The 15677-nt window shown below is 43.6% G+C and overlaps 1 protein-coding gene across 2 annotated transcripts; it reads right to left on the bottom strand.

Moving 5' to 3' along the window:
• Positions 1–237: 237 nt before the first annotated feature.
• LOC121573973 (serine/arginine-rich splicing factor 7-like) lies at positions 238–13215 on the bottom strand. Of its 2 annotated transcripts, none has more exons than XM_041886404.2 (9): positions 13061–13215; positions 12863–12954; positions 8850–9075; positions 6918–7103; positions 6688–6762; positions 6323–6361; positions 6018–6134; positions 1337–1429; positions 238–784 (listed from the first exon to the last, which is right to left on the bottom strand). In XM_041886404.2, exons 3-9 carry the CDS (start codon positions 9065–9067, stop codon positions 697–699), a joined length of 816 nt encoding a protein of 271 aa, XP_041742338.1. In that variant the 5' UTR covers positions 9068–9075; positions 12863–12954; positions 13061–13215; the 3' UTR covers positions 238–696. The 2 variants fall into 2 exon arrangements, with proteins under 2 accessions (XP_041742338.1, XP_041742339.1); XM_041886405.2 differs by having other exon boundaries at positions 238–738; positions 13061–13204.
• Between the last annotated feature and the right edge of the window lie 2462 nt (positions 13216–15677).

Below are 15677 nucleotides of genomic sequence, written 5' to 3'. Positions count from 1 at the left end.
CGATTTTCTCCTGGTCTAATAAACAGCGCTGTGGCTGCCATTTTCCACCGCAGACGCAGAATGCCGACATACGCGGATGCGGTGGCTTGAGAAGCAGCCCATACAAAAACGATCTCTAGTTTAAAGACCGATTTTAAAAAGTGGATTTTATTATTATGTTAATTAATATTGACACAGCGGTGAGTCAATCGACTTAAGGATTAAAGCCACTTCAGACAATCATATAAATCAGATCGCTAGTGTGTAAAGATTCATTTTATTAAAAAGATACCGCCATTTACATTAAATGAAATAAAACCCTAAATCATTCTGCTTCTAGTACAGCGGAGTACACTTCAATGCACTCGACTGGAACTGCTATATTGCCCAATATATCTGTAAAAAAAAAAAAAAATGCAACAAACACTGGGCAAAGACTAACAAATTAAAAATGCACAGAAAGCTAAAAACATTTCTCACCACTGTAAAAAGAGCCATTGAAATGTACATGGAAAAAGGATCGCTTGGGAATCTGTTGTACATACAGATTAAATAATTCCAAAGCCAGAGGATGAACACCAAGGGATAAATAAAGTAAATGACAGGAGGAGAAAGAAATCAAAATACAAATGGACAAATGTGTAAAATGGCTTCAAGCCCTGAGGCAAATAGGGATAGGAGGGAATGAAGCGGTTTCGCCCCCATGGTCAGTCAGCATCAGGTATGGGGCTTTTCCTCTGGCTGGGAGACCTGGATCGGCTGAAACAAGGCAGGAAGACAATTCGCATTTTCAGTGGAGCACGACCTTTGAAACAAAGCATGAACATTAGTATAGCTATTTCATCAACAGTGCACCAGGCACTACTCCTAACTCAAAATCATCATTGTGTTTAGACACTGGGGACAAAAAAAAAAAGGTAGAACCTGAAAGTTGTACAAGCATCTGGTAATCCCCATAACTAAGCAATAGCAAGTAATCTGGGATGCAAACTGGAGAAAGACCACATCTGTGGTGCAGGAGAGGGAAAACCAGTGTATAGACAGAGGCGACCCATTTTGACTGAGTTGAATTTAAGTTAGTCTCCAGTACCAAATGCATGAATAAAATAGTCTTACTTCAGTGCCACATGACAGAATGTGTAGGGCAGCGTTTCCCAAATTCAGTCCTTGGGACCCTGAGGGGTGCACGTTTTGGTTTTTGCCCTAACACTACACAGCTGATTCAAAACTTGATGATTAGTTGAAATCAGCTGTGTAGTTCTAGGGCAAAAAATAAACATGCACCCCTTGGGGGTCCCGAGGACAGAATTCGGGAAACCCTGGTGTAGGGGTATGAGGAGATTCTGAAGTTGAATACCTGTTCCTCTTGGTGGTGGCTGAGCGGGACCTGGAGCGAGATCTGGAGACGCTCCGCGCCCTGGGGCGGGACACTGACCGGGAATGGGAGCGACTGCAGAAGAAACAGCATTGGCGTCAGTGGGCAAGGAGGGGTCTCTAAATCCTCAATGCAATACTGGTTGTAGGTCTGTACAATATGGGCAAAAAAAAATCTAATTGTGATGTTTGTACCAAATATTGCAATTTTACTTGCGATCATAGATTAATTCCAACAGTTTACCTGTGTTTTAAGAAATATAATAAAATTAGAATGATCATTCTAATTTTAAAGGTTGGAATACAGTGGGCAGTTGGAATGCAAATAATGAAAAGGGGAGGAGATGGTTGTGAGTGTATGAACCAAAGTGTTGGTCAGAGTTTCCCATGGGACCCTAATTAGATAAAACATTCAGACAAAGATTTTAGAATATTATTCACCTTTTCTTCAGATTAAGAACAAGCTGTTGCACAAACAATGCTGCTACAGTGGGGAAAAAAAGTATTTAGTCAGCCACCAATTGTGCAAGTTCTCCCACTTAAAAAGATGAGGCCTGTAATTTATCATAGGTACACGTCAACTATGACAGACAAATTGAGAAAAACATTTCCAGAAAATCACATTGTAGGATTTTTAATTTATTTATTTGCAAATTATGGTGGAAAATAAGTATTTGGTCACCTACAAACAAGCAAGATTTCTGGCTCTCACAGACCTGTAACTTCTTCTTTAAGAGGCTCCTCTGTCCTCCACTCATTACCTGTATTAATGGCACCTGTTTGAACTTGTTATCAGTATAAAAGACACCTGTCCACAACCTCAAATAGTCACACTCCAAACTCCACTATGGCCAAGACCAAAGAGCTGTCAAAGGAACCAGAAACAAAATTGTAGACCTGCACCAGGCTGGGAAGACTGAATCTGCAATAGGTAAGCAGCTTGGTTTGAAGAAATCAACGGTGGGAGCAATTATTATGAAATGGAAGACATACAAGACCACTGATAATCTCCCTCGATCTGGGGCTCCACGCAAGATCTCACCCCGTGGGGTCAAACTGATCACAAGAACGGTGAGCAAAAATCCCAGAACCACACGGGGGGACCTAGTGAATGACCTGCAGAGAGCTGGGACCAAAGTAACAAAGCCTACCATCAGTAACACACTACGCCGCCAGGGACTCAAATCCTGCAGTGCCAGACATGTCCCCCTGCTTAAGCCAGTACATGTCCAGGCCCGTCTGAAGTTTGCTAGAGTGCATTTGGATGATCCAGAAGAGGATTGGGAGAATGTCATATGACGTGTACCTATGATGGTCAGATGAAACCAAAATAAAACTTTTTGGTAAAAACTCAACTCGTCGTGTTTGGAGGATAAAGAATGCTGAGTTGCATCCAAAGAACACCATACCTACTGTGAAGCATGGGGGTGGAAACATCATGCTTTGGGCTGTTTTTCTGCAAAGGGACCAGGACGACTGATCCATGTAAAGGAAAGAATAAATGGGGCCATGTATCGTGAGATTGAGTGAAAACCTCCTTCCATCAGCAAGGGCATTGAAGATGAAACGTGGCTGGGTCTTTCAGCATGACAATGATCCCAAACACACCGCCCGGGCAACGAAGGAGTGGCTTCGTAAGAAGCATTTCAAGGTCCTGGAGTGGCCTAGCCAGTCTCCAAGATCTCAACCCCATAGAAAATCTTTGGAGGGAGTTGAAAGTCCGTGTTGCCCAGCAACAACCCCAAAACATCACTGCTCTAGAGGAGATCTGCATGGAGGAATGGGCCAAAATATCAGCAAGTGTGTGAAAACCTTGTGAAGACTTACAGAAAACGTTTGACCCGTGTCATTGCCAACAAAGGGTATATAACAAAGTATTGAGAAACTTTTGTTATTGACCAAATACTTATTTTCCACCAGTTTGCAAATACATTCATTAAAAATCCTACAATGTGATTTTCTGGAATTTTTTCTCTCATTTTGTCTGTCATAGTTGACGTGTACCTATGATGAAAATTACAGGCCTCTCATCTTTAAGTGGGAGAACTTGCACAATTGGTGGCTGACTAAATACTTTTTCCCCCACTGTATACTCCACCACTGGTACCGGCCTGTATTAGAGCAAAAGTTCGCTAGCAAGATTTGCCCTCAGTGGATTTCGCTAGCCAGCTAGCGATCAGCATTAGGGGCAAAAAAAATTTGGGGGCAGATTTGGAGCATGTTACAAACAAATAGCATAATAGAAAACGTGGATTTATATTAAGAAAAGTGGAAAGCTGCGTTGATTTTGTTTGGGAAAATCTGTTGACTGCATACTGTTTGGTCAATGCATTCAGAGTGAATCTCGAGCACGGGGAGCTGCCTGCTTGAGTGACGGGGCGGGGCTTGGTGTGTGGGATTGGGAAGCGGCCAAAAGAGGAGAGAACTCCAACTCAAGAAAAAAATCTAAATTTAAAAAATAAAGTGTTAGATGGCTAATGGCCTAAACTCAGACACGAGCATGCGTTATTTTAGAATGCATTGTTTTGAATTATAATGATGCCTGGCGGGCGGACGCTTTGACGCGTCGCTCAATTAGAACGGGTCTCTATTTTATCGCTGGCGCTGTAGCCACACAAAATTATTTTTTTCAAGCTCATTTGAATTGGAAGAGAGTCGAGGCCTTACCATTCATGCTAAGCTAGACCTATTCATCAACTTATGGAAACATTTGCTATCACTTAAGATTGGAGATAATATCCTGCTAGCATACAGTGACTACTCCGCCGGTCCTTTCCACCCAGCTCGCTCCGCTTGCTTCACCTGCTTCTGGTGGGTTTTCCCGCACTTATGTGGTATTTAAAATGTCGCAGCCTCTTGCAATACGGATGTCAATATCGCAATTTCGATTAAAATTGGATTAAAATCAGTCAGCCCTAACTGGTTGGTTCTTTTTTGTACTAGCACCCATTCCACTTCAAGCACTAGCTAGGTTTCCATAAATTTGGCAGATTTTCAAGTGAATATTCTAATATTGGCTTTTTACCAGCAGCGGTGTGTTTCCATCAAACCAACTTCTTGCGAATAAAAGGCTGTGCGTAATGAAGTGCACACTAAAAGCTCTAGACAACAGCTTGCAGATACAGTGCAGAGGGTAGGCTACATGATGAGATTATGGAGAAGAGCAAGAATCTGTATTTGTCAATTGGCAGCCAAGCACCAATGACCCTCCATCTATTGGAAAGGAGCATCAAGCTCATCACAGTGCACTTTTACTACCCTGTGAACTTCATCACAATTTATTTAATCTGTAGCCTAATAAACCGTGCATGCTTTTTAAAGTCGTAGTGGGGGGACCACCCTGCATAGCATCGTGTGACTGCACATTTGACTCATGATGGTTATTCTATCAACGATTGCACAATAAATAGTTTCAACCGCAATTCGTCGCAGAATCTAATCACCTACAAAATAAACTATCCACCCTTGTCTATGATATTTTGTTTTGTCAACATTTTAAAAACAATTTGACAGTTTCCATCAGGCCGGTCTTGAGTTTGACAGGTACTTTACTCACAAAAATGGTTTGATGGAAACCTGGTTACTGCCATACCTTCAACATAGTATTTCCTAAATTGTCTCAATTCTTCTAGTCAGATTGTAGATTGAGTTTACTTTAACCTGTGCCAAAGTTCTGTATTCTCCCAAGGAATAGATTTCAAAACGAGGAAGGGGCCTCTGCCATGATACAGTAGTACAGTCTTGGGTGCCATATTGGCTGGTTTAAAACATTGACTAAAACTTCCTTACAGGGGATTCCCTCATAACACGATAATTTGGATAGCCAAGCTAGCATCGCCCTCATGTGGGTGCTAACAAGCAGGCTAGGTAGTGCTAGGTATCAGCAGCCAATCCAGTAGGTGCTGGAAGCTATAGTACTTTCATAATGTTCAGCTTTCCCCAACTTTGGTCCTCGCCCTACACTCCATCGAAAAAAACAAAACCCATTCATTTTCATCGCCCCCATCGAATTGTGGCAAAGCACGCCACCTTGTTTAATTTCAAGGGCCACACTGGCTTTTCGAAACCACAGTTTCTCATCAGTAAAATGAAAGTAGCAATTACGCATTTTCTACCCAATTGGTAGTTACAGTCTTGTCCCATCGCTGCAACTCCCATAAGGACTCAGGAGAGGCGAAGGTCGAGAGCCATGCGTCCTCCCAAACACGACCCTGCCAAGCAGCACTGCTTCTTGACAGACTGCTCGCTTAACCCGGAAGCCTGCCGCACCAATGTGTCGGAGGAAACACCGTACAACTGGCGACCGTGATAGCGTACATGCGCCTGGCCCGCCACAGGAGTCGCTAGAGCGCAATGGGACAAGGACATCCCGGCCGGCCAAACATTCCCCTAATCCGGACGACGCTGGGCCAATTGTGCGACGCCTCATGGGTCTCCCGGTGGCAGCCGGCTGCGACACAGCCCGGGATCAAACCCGGATCTGTAGTGACGCCTCAAGCACTGCGATGCAGTGCCTTATACCGCTGCACCACTCGGGAGGCCCCGCAATCACGCATTATTGATAAGTCATTACTTTCAGTTGCATTGTGTGTCTCAGTAAGAGCTGGACGACAGACATGTTTAAATACAACTTCATGATTGACTATCGTTTATGTGAGCCTCACCTTACTGATCTGCGCACTGGAGTCCTCGACCGACGGACTGGGGTCCTGGATCGACGGACTGGGGTCCTGGATCTGTGCACTGGACTTCTGGACTTAGAACGTGCTGGGGACCCAGATCTACCGTGCAAAGACAATACCCTCTGTGTCATGTAATCTATTCAAAGCAGCTCGAGCCACTATATGCAAACTAAGGGTTGGGATGACTATAGTTGGGATGGTAGCTACAAACTAAAGTCAAAAATAAAATACAATAAAAAGTCACAATATAGTATATTCACCGATTTCTGTAGAAGATTAAGTCTTACCTGCTTCTGCGCTTTGAGTATGATGGGGATCTATTACGCCTGTTAGAGGGAGATAAGGGAACTCATAAAGCTGATAATAGCAATTAAGAAAACACTGATCTGAATCAGTCAGGTCTGTGTCTCTTAGTCTGCATTTACACTGGCAGCCCAATTCTAATTTGGCAAAAGATCTGATCAGTCAGAAGACCAATTATTGGCAAAATGATCAGAATTGGGCTGCCTGTGTTAACACAGCCTTAGAATATCAGACACACAGGTCCAAGGACAGCTAGAATAATACATTATAAAATAACAAAAACACATTTTTCATAGGAGACCCGTCGAGTTAATTTGCAGGGGTCCTTTTGTGAAACAGGACCACTCACCGGTCACGGTCATTACTTCGGCTGCGTGAGCGGTAACGCCTTCCCCTGGACCTTGAGCGAGATCGTGAGCGGGACCTGAGAGGAGAATCATTGATCAACATACGGTATATGTATGGTGGCTACACAAATTACATTATCTTGGAGCCACCATATGAATGTCATTCAACGAAACTGACAATCCAATTAACGGTGAAAGAAACCTTCTGGAGTCGGCAACCTCTACACTGTACCTGCTGCGGCGGCGGCCTCCTCCCCTCTTGCCAAAGCGAGAGCAGTCATATGCATAATGGCCGCTCTCGCCACATTGGTAGCAGCGGTCGTTGGGGTCAAAGTGCCGACGGCTGGGGCGGCCGTAGCGTGACTTGCGAGACATACCCGTTGACAACTCCACTCTTATGCGGGAACCACAGAGCACTCTGAAACAGGACAGTGGTTTAAGAATAGATGGCATACAGTGCCTTCGGAAAGTATTCAGACCACTTGACTTTTTCCACATTGTTAGGTTACAGCCTTATTCTAAAATTGATTAAATATATATTTTCCCTCAATCTACACACAATACCCCATAACGACAAAGCAAAAACAGATTTAGACAAAAAAAAAAAAAAAGGAAATATCACATTTACATAAGTATTCAGACCCTTTACTCAGTACTTTGTTGAAGCACCTTTGGCAGCGATTACAGCCTCGAGTCTTCTTGGGTATGACGATACAAGCTTGGCACACCTGTATATGGGGAGTTTCTCCCATTCTTCTCTGCAGATCCTCTCAAGCGCTGTCAGGTTGAATGGGGAGAGTTGCTGCAAAGATATTTTTCAGGTCTCTCTAGAGATGTTCGATAGGGTTCAAGTCCGGGCTCTGGCTGGGCCACTCAAGGACATTCAGAGACTTGTACCAAAGCCACTCCTGCATTGTCTTGACTGTGTGCGTAGGGTCGTTGTCCAGTTGGAAGGTGAACCTTCCCCCCCCAGTCGGAGGTCCTGAGCGCTCTGGAGCAGGTTTTCATCAAGGATCTATATGTACCCTCCTTCGTTCATCTTTCCCTCAATCCTGACTAGTCTCGCAGTCCCTGCCGCTGAAAAACATCCCCACAACATGATGCTGCCACCACCACGCTTAACCGTAGGGATGGTGCCAAGTTTCCTCCAGACGTGACGCTTTACATTCAGGCCAAAGAGTACAATCTTGGTTTCATCAGACCAGAGAATCTTGTTCCTCATGGTCTGAGAGTCCTTTAGGTGCCTTTTGGCAAACTCCAAGCGGGCTGTCATGTGCCTTTTACTGAGGAGTGGCTTCCATCTGGCCACTCTACCATAAAGGCCTGATTAGTGGAGTGCTGCAGAGATGGTTGTCCTTCTGGAAGGTTCTCCCATCTCCACAGAGGAACTCTAGTGCTCTGTCAGTGTGACCATCAGGTTGTTGTCCCTGATCAAGGACCTTCTCCCCTGATTGTTCAGTTTGGCCAGGCGGCCATCTCTAGGAAGAGTCTTGGTGGTTCCAAAGTTGTTCCATTTAAGAATGATGGAGGCCACTGTTTTCTTGGGGACCTTCAACGCTGCAGACATTTTTTGGTACCCTTCCCTAGATCTGTGCCTCGACACAATCCTGTCTCTGAGCTCTACGGACAATTCCTCCGACCTCATGGCTTGGTTTTTGCTCCGACATGCACTGTCAACTGTGGGACCTTATATAGACAGGTGTGTGCCTTTCCAAATTATATCCAATCAATTGAATTTACCACAGGTGGACTCCAATCAAGTTGTAGAAACATCTCAAGGATGATCATCGGAAACCGGATGCACCTGAGCGCAATTTCAAGTCTCATAACAAAGGGTTGGAATACTTATGTAAACAAGGTATTTGTTTGTTTAATAAATTAGCAAAAATGCCTAAAAACCTGTTTTTGCTTTGTCATTATGAGGTATTGTGTGTAGATTGCTGAGTTTTTATTTTATCCATTTTAGAATATGGTTGTAACAAAACGTGGAAAACGTCAAGGAGTCTGAATTCTTTCCGAAGGCACTGCCTGCTAGCAAGTGTCAGGTGTAAGGCATGCAAAAACCTGAAAAATATTTAATATTGAAGACAGTGTTATAGATTGAGCCCTATGAATCCACAGAATACCGTGCTGCTGTATGCAATGCAACCTAATTTGTACTCACTTGCCGTCCATGCCCTTCGTCGCATCCTCAGCATCTCTGGGATCTTCGTACTCGACGAAGGCAAAGCCAGGCGGGTTCCTGGCCACCCAGACGCTGCGCAGAGGTCCATAGTAGCTGAACGCCCGCTCCAACTCCCCCTTGGCAGCACCGTTGCCTAGGTCACCCACATACACCTTGCAGTCAGTGTTGCGCGAGGAGCTTCGTGATGAGTGGGACATCTTAAAATCTGAAACCAGATGGCAAATATTGAGATGTCGTGGAACACCACACAGACCTTCAGGACTAGCACGGCCTGTTGCACTGGGTAGGAAATAATAACCAACTCATCATTTATGAAAATATTTAGAATTTATCCTGCTGCTCATTATTTTATGGGAACAATGAAATAGTTTCAGCACAAGCTACAAATGAGGCTGGCTAAAAGTTAGCTAGCCCAATAATGGACTAAAAGAGCCTAACGTCACGCCTAGTCCAAGGACCTTACATGTTCTGTTTAGAGGTGAATTGGCTCTGGCAAGCAAAAACTATAAACGTATTGTGGTAATAATAATAATAAGCCATTTAGCAGACGCTTTTATCCAAAGCGACTTAGTCGTGCGTGCATACATTATTTTTTGTGTATAGTTCTATACTAAAAAAGATTAACACAACATGCAACAATGTCAAAGATTTTACTGAGTTCAGTTCATATAAGGGAATCAGTCAATTGAAATAAATAACGCCCTAATCTATGGATGTCACATGACTAGGAATACAGATACGCATATGTTGGTCACATAACTTAATTTTTTTAAGTAGGGGCATGGAGCAGAAAATCAGTCAGTATCTGGTGTGACCACCATTTGCCCCATGCAGCGCAACATCTCCATCGCATAGAGTTAATCAGGCTGTTGATTGTGGCCTGTGGAATGTTGTCCAACTTCTCTTCAATGGTTGTGCGAAGTTGCTGGATATTAAAATTGGGAACATGTAGTCTTACGCGTCAATCCAGAGCAACCCAAACATGCTCAATGGGTGAGTATGCAGGCCATGGAAGAACCGGGATATTTTCAGCTTCCAGGAATTGTATACAGATCCTTGCAACATGGGGCTGTGCATTATCATCCTGAAACATGAGGTGATGGCGGCAAATGAATGGCATGACAAAGGGCCTCAGGATCTAGTCACAGTATCTCTGTGCATTCCAATTGCCATCGATAAAACGCAATTGTGTTCGCTGTCCGTCGCTTATCCCTGCCCATACCATAACCTCACCGCCACCATGAGGCACTGTTCACAACGTTGACATCTGCAAACCGCTCGCCCATACGACACCAAACACGTGGTCTGCAGTTGTGAGGCCGGTTGGATGTACTGCCCTTGTCTTTGAATGACGACTCACCTCTTTTGCCAGTTCACGTCACCTATTGTGTGGTCCGAGTCCTCTTTACATTCACATTGCTATGTTTAGAAAGGAACCAAGATATTTTTTCAAACATTCACTCAATGCACTCTGGGTTTTTACAAAGTGCAGACCAAGCCATTCCATTAGAATGTGTTATCGGACAGCTAGATATACCAACGTACATTCTGGAAGCTAAGACTGCATTTAGTTAAAAGATGAGACAATAATTGTAATCAGAAGATACAATAATATGTAAGTACATGTTAATAGTATCAGAATAAATATCAATAGAATAACTGCAGATTAAATAATGCTGTAATTGAATATTGTACACCCAATGTAGGTTACTACCCTGTTAAGAGCTAGAATAGATTGTACCCCATGTTGTGATTTTCACCAAATATATTGTCTTCTCACACTATTCAAACCCCACAATCGAATAAACAGCTTATGAAGCTCTCTTAGCCTATTGATGACATATTGCAAACAAATAATCTGACCTAAAAACTCCACACATATTTTGACATTTCTGTGCTTCCTTGACAATCCCTAGTATCCAAAAACAGCACAAGTTTCTTCCGCAAGCCTGCACGTTCTCATCTTCGCTCTTTTGTGGCATCAATGTGAGGGTTTACGGCAGGGGAAACGGTATTGCAGTAGCTTAGTGCGTGGTGAGGGAATAATGACAAGAAAACCTGTGTAGCTTTGGGTTCACATAGCCCTAAAAAAGGAAACCGGACCGAGGAATTAAACCGAACCTAACTCAGACCACCTCTCGAGATGGTGTCAGTTCGGGGACTCTTTTGAAGGGTCTGAGTTCCTTTAGAGCAGGGTTCTTCAATTCCGGTCCCGGAGGGCCGAAACACTTCTGTTTTTTATTTCTACCTGGTAGTTAATTGCACTCACCTGGTGTCCCAGGTCTGAATTAGCCCCTGATTAGAAGGAGAGGATGAAAAACAGAGGTGTTTCGGCCCTCCAGGACCGGAATTGAAGAACCCTGCTTTAGAGTGTTCACACTGCACAAACAAATTAAGTGAACCGCACAGAGTTCACAAAAAATGACTGAAAGGGAACAAGTGTGAAAACACCCGTAGTTAACATTGGCTAACAAACGCGTTAAGAATACCATGCAGGTCGAGACTAATGTACTTTTATTTAACTTGTTAGTTAACCTCTACGGGATCGATGTCCCATATAAGGGACGGTTGAGCTAACCTGTGTTAATGTAATTAGCATGACCGTTCTAAGTAACAGCAAACTTTCCAGGACATAGACATGTCTTACATTGGCAGAAAGCTTCAATTCTTGTTAATCTAACTGCACTGTCCAATTTAAAGTAGCTATTACAGTGAAAGAATACCATGCTATTGTTTGAGGAGTGCACAACAACAAAAAACTTATGGCAACTGGATTGATACATTCACCTCTGAAAGTAAATAACGTACTTACATTCAGTAATCTTTGTCTGATTTGTCATCCTAAGGGTCCCAGAGATAAAATGTAGCAGTTTTGTTTGATAAACTCAATTTTTATATTCAAATGTAGGAACTGGGTTCTCTGTAGCTCAATTGGTAGAGCATGGCGCTTGTAGCGCCAGGGTAGTGGGTTCGATCCCCGGGACCACCCATACGTAAAAATGTATGCACACATGACTAAGTCGCTTTGGATAAAAGCGTCTGCTAAATGGCATATTATTTATTATTATTATTACAGTTTGAACCCCTGCTGTCTCTGGCTCCACACCCACCCGGCCATCTAGATGTGTGAAAATGTGTGTATAAGCTAAAAGGTCCATCATGTATGACATTCCTGGGAATGTGTAAACTTACATGTTGTATTACCATATATTTTTGTATGTTCTCTATAGTTATGTACTTGAAAATGAATCAATTCGGCACATTTGGGCAGACTTGATACAAAATAGTCCAGTATTGCAATACTTCACTGGATCTATCCAGTGATCACACCGACTGGCCAAAGTCTAAATTGCGCCTAAACTGCAATATTATATTGTGGCCTTCCTCTTGCATTTCAAAGATGGAACAAAAAAAATAACTAGAAAACGCATGTTTTTTTGTATGTATTATCTTTTGCCAGATCTAATGTGTTGTATTCTTCTACATTAATTTCACATTTCCAAAAACTTTAAAGTGTTTCCTTTCAAATGGTATCAATATGCGTATCCTTGCTTCAGGTCCGGAGCTACAGGCAGCTAGATTTGGGTATGTCATTTTAGGCGGAAATGGATAAAAAGGAATGGATAAAAAGGTTCCGATCCATAGGAGGTTAACGTTAGCTAAGAACTGTAATGTTACAAGTAGCAGTAGTTAACTAGCTAGCTGCTACCGGAAAATGTGTAAGTGAAACCACACAACTAACTAGCTAGCTAGCTAGCTAGCTAGCAACAGTGGGCAATACAGAACTAGACTAGGCCGCACATTGCATGGTTTCACACGATTTTGTTCACCAAATAAGGCTATAACGTTACAAGTGAGAGAAATATCACAATAAACAGACTGGGTTGAAAACTGACCTTAAGCATGTTTTATTCTTGCCTAAACGTGATTTCAGACAATTCGCCGAAAACGGAGCTTGGATCGATATACAATGCAATGGCTGCCATACTCACTTGATGCAGATAGCTAGCTATGCTAGCGTTAGTTCGCCGCCTCCTCCGTTTAGCGAGTGAATGAACACAGTTTCCCAGTTGGTCTCAGTCAGCTGCAAACACGAGTAAAAAAGCGTGATTCATTTCACGAGTTCATAATTTGTATTTAATGTTATGTTGTCTTCTTTTCCTTAGCATAGTTACATGCCGGGCACTCACCTTTTTAACGGTCGACCCTTTCCTGGATTGACCTAGCTAGCTATAGCTAGCTGCTCACACAAGGCAACAGCACGTTTTACATATAACCAAAGGGAGGAAGTACCGCCAACCTCCCCCGGTCAATCAGAGAGCGCTTCTCATTCGGTTTAAGGGAGGGATTTCCTGAATAGTAACATCCCATTGGTTCCTACAGATATAATGCACCATACATGGTTAATACCACGGGCGCGTGCACACGTCATCTTCTTTTTCGATGAGGTTTAACGGCGGTTGGCATCCAATGTTTAATGGTGCATTACCGCCGCCAACTGGACGGAGAATTGAAAAATAATACTTAAAAAAACATTGCGGGAAAGGGGGAAAACGACATCATACAAAATACAAAATTAAACACGTAAACTAACAAAACCCATCCCACTTCTTCAATCACAGTCCACTCCAAAATACATCCCTACACAGGCTCAGGGGCCTTTGATGGCGGAACATTCACCGACAGGATTTCTTGCACGACCTCGGCTGTGAAATCACGAAGACCCCCAAAACGTTCAGCTGCATTCACAATGATTCCAATTTTCTTAGACTTCTTCTCCACTTGTGCTGTACAGTTTATGACCATTGCAATAAATAATACAAAGTCCACCTTTTTAACATGTAGCATTTCACTATCCCTCAGTTGATGAGAAACCTTCACTGGTCGTGGTGGCTCTACTACCATTGTTTCTTCCCCGGCACTCGTTCCTTCCAATCTTCTCACCACCTCCAGATAGGAGACACGCTGGACACTCCTTACCCTTGCCACCTCATTCTCTTTCACCCTAACAGGGCACTCCAGGAATTCAGGCGCATGTTCACCTCCACAGTTGCAGCATTTCACTTCATCTGGCATACAACACTCTTCCCTTCTGCAAACACTTGACACATTACCAAATCTTTTACATTTATGACACTGAAGGGGCTTGTACACAAAAGCTCGTACAGTGTATCTCATGAATCCTAACTTTATATGAGAAGGGAGAGACTTTTTATCAAAGAACAGTAGCATGGATAAAGTGAATTTGGGTTATACACTGTATCGGCAAAAAAGAACAGCAGCCTCTGGTAAGACAAGGGGTGACCGTCTATGTATATTTGTAAACAAAAGCTGGTGCACGATATATAAGGAAGTCTCGAGGTTTTGCTTGCCTTTGGTAGAGTATCTCACGATAAGCTGTAGACCACACTATCTACCAAGAGAATGTTCATCTATATTCTTCGTAGCTGTCTATTTACCACAACAAACCAATGCTGGCACTAAGACCACACTCAATGAACTGTATACGGCCAGAAGCAAACAGGAAAACGCTCATCCAGAGGCGGCGCTCCTAGTGGCCGGGGACTTTAATGCAAGGAAACTCAAATCTGTTTTACTTCATTTCTTCCAGCATGTTAAATGTGCAACCAGAGCGGAAAAAAAACTCTAGACCACCTTTACCCCACACACAGAGACGCGTACAAAACTCTCCCTCGCCCTCCATTTGGCAAATCTGACCAAAATTCTATCCTCCTGATTCCTGCTTACAAGCAAAAACTAAAGCAGGAAGCACCAGTGACTCGGTCAATACAAAAGTGGTCAGATGAAGCAGATGCTAAGCTACAGGACTGTTTTGCTAGCACAGACTGAAATATGTTCTGGAATTCTTCCGATGGCATTGAGGAGTACACCACATCAGTCACTGGCTTCATCAATAAGTGCATTGATGACGTCGTCCCCACAGTGACTGTACGTACATACCCCAACCAGAAGCCATGGATTACAGGCAACATCCTCACTGAGCTAAAAGGTAGAGCTGCCGCTTTCAAGGAGCGGGACTCTAACCCGGAAGCTTATAAGAAATCCCGCTATGCCCTCCGACGAACCATCAAACAGGCAAATCGTCAATACAGGACTAAGATCGAATCGTACTACACCGGCTCCGACGCTCGTCGGATTTGGCAGGGCTTGCAAACTATTACAGACTACAAATGGAAGCACAGCCTCGAGCTGCCCAGTGACACGAGCCTACCAGATGAGCTAAATTACATCTATGCTTGCTTCGAGGCAAGTAACACTGAAACATGCATGAGAGCTTTTCCGGACGACTGTGTGATCACGCTCTCCGTAGCCGATGTGAGTAAGGTCTTTAAACAGGTCAACATTCACAAGACCGCAGGGACAGACGGATTACCAGGACGTGTACTCCGAGCATGTGCTGACCAACTGGCAAGTGTCTTCACTGACAACCTCTCCCTGTCTGAGTCTGTAATACCAACATGTTTCAAGCAGACCACCCTAGTCCCTGTGCCCAAGACCACTAAGGTAACCTGCCTAAATGACTACCGACCCGTAGCACTCACGTCTGTAGCATTGATGTGCTTTGAAAGGCTGGTCATGGCTCACCTCAACACCATTATCCCAGAAACCCTAGACCCACTTCAATTTGCATACCACCCCAACAAATCCACAGATGATGCCATCTCTATTGCGCTCCACACTGCCCTTTCACACCTGGACAAAAGGAACACCTATGTGAGAATGCTATTCATTGACTACACCTCAGCGTTCAACACCATATTTACATTTTAGCAGACGCTCTTATCC

This window comes from Coregonus clupeaformis, chromosome 9, assembly GCF_020615455.1.
Source record: "Coregonus clupeaformis isolate EN_2021a chromosome 9, ASM2061545v1, whole genome shotgun sequence".
Taxonomy (NCBI): Eukaryota; Metazoa; Chordata; class Actinopteri; order Salmoniformes; family Salmonidae; genus Coregonus; species Coregonus clupeaformis.
This window is presented reverse-complemented; position numbering and strand designations above follow the sequence as displayed.

Coding starts and splice junctions, on each gene's coding strand:
- LOC121573973 (XM_041886404.2), bottom strand. CDS start 9,067: ATGTCCCACTCATCACGAAGCTCCTCGCGCAACACTGACTGCAAGGTG. Junction 6,763..6,917: donor GGAGGCCGCCGCCGCAGCAG/GTACAGTGTAGA, acceptor TTCTCCTCTCAG/GTCCCGCTCACGATCTCGCT. Junction 785..1,336: donor GCCACCACCAAGAGGAACAG/GTATTCAACTTC, acceptor TTTGTTTCAAAG/GTCGTGCTCCACTGAAAATG.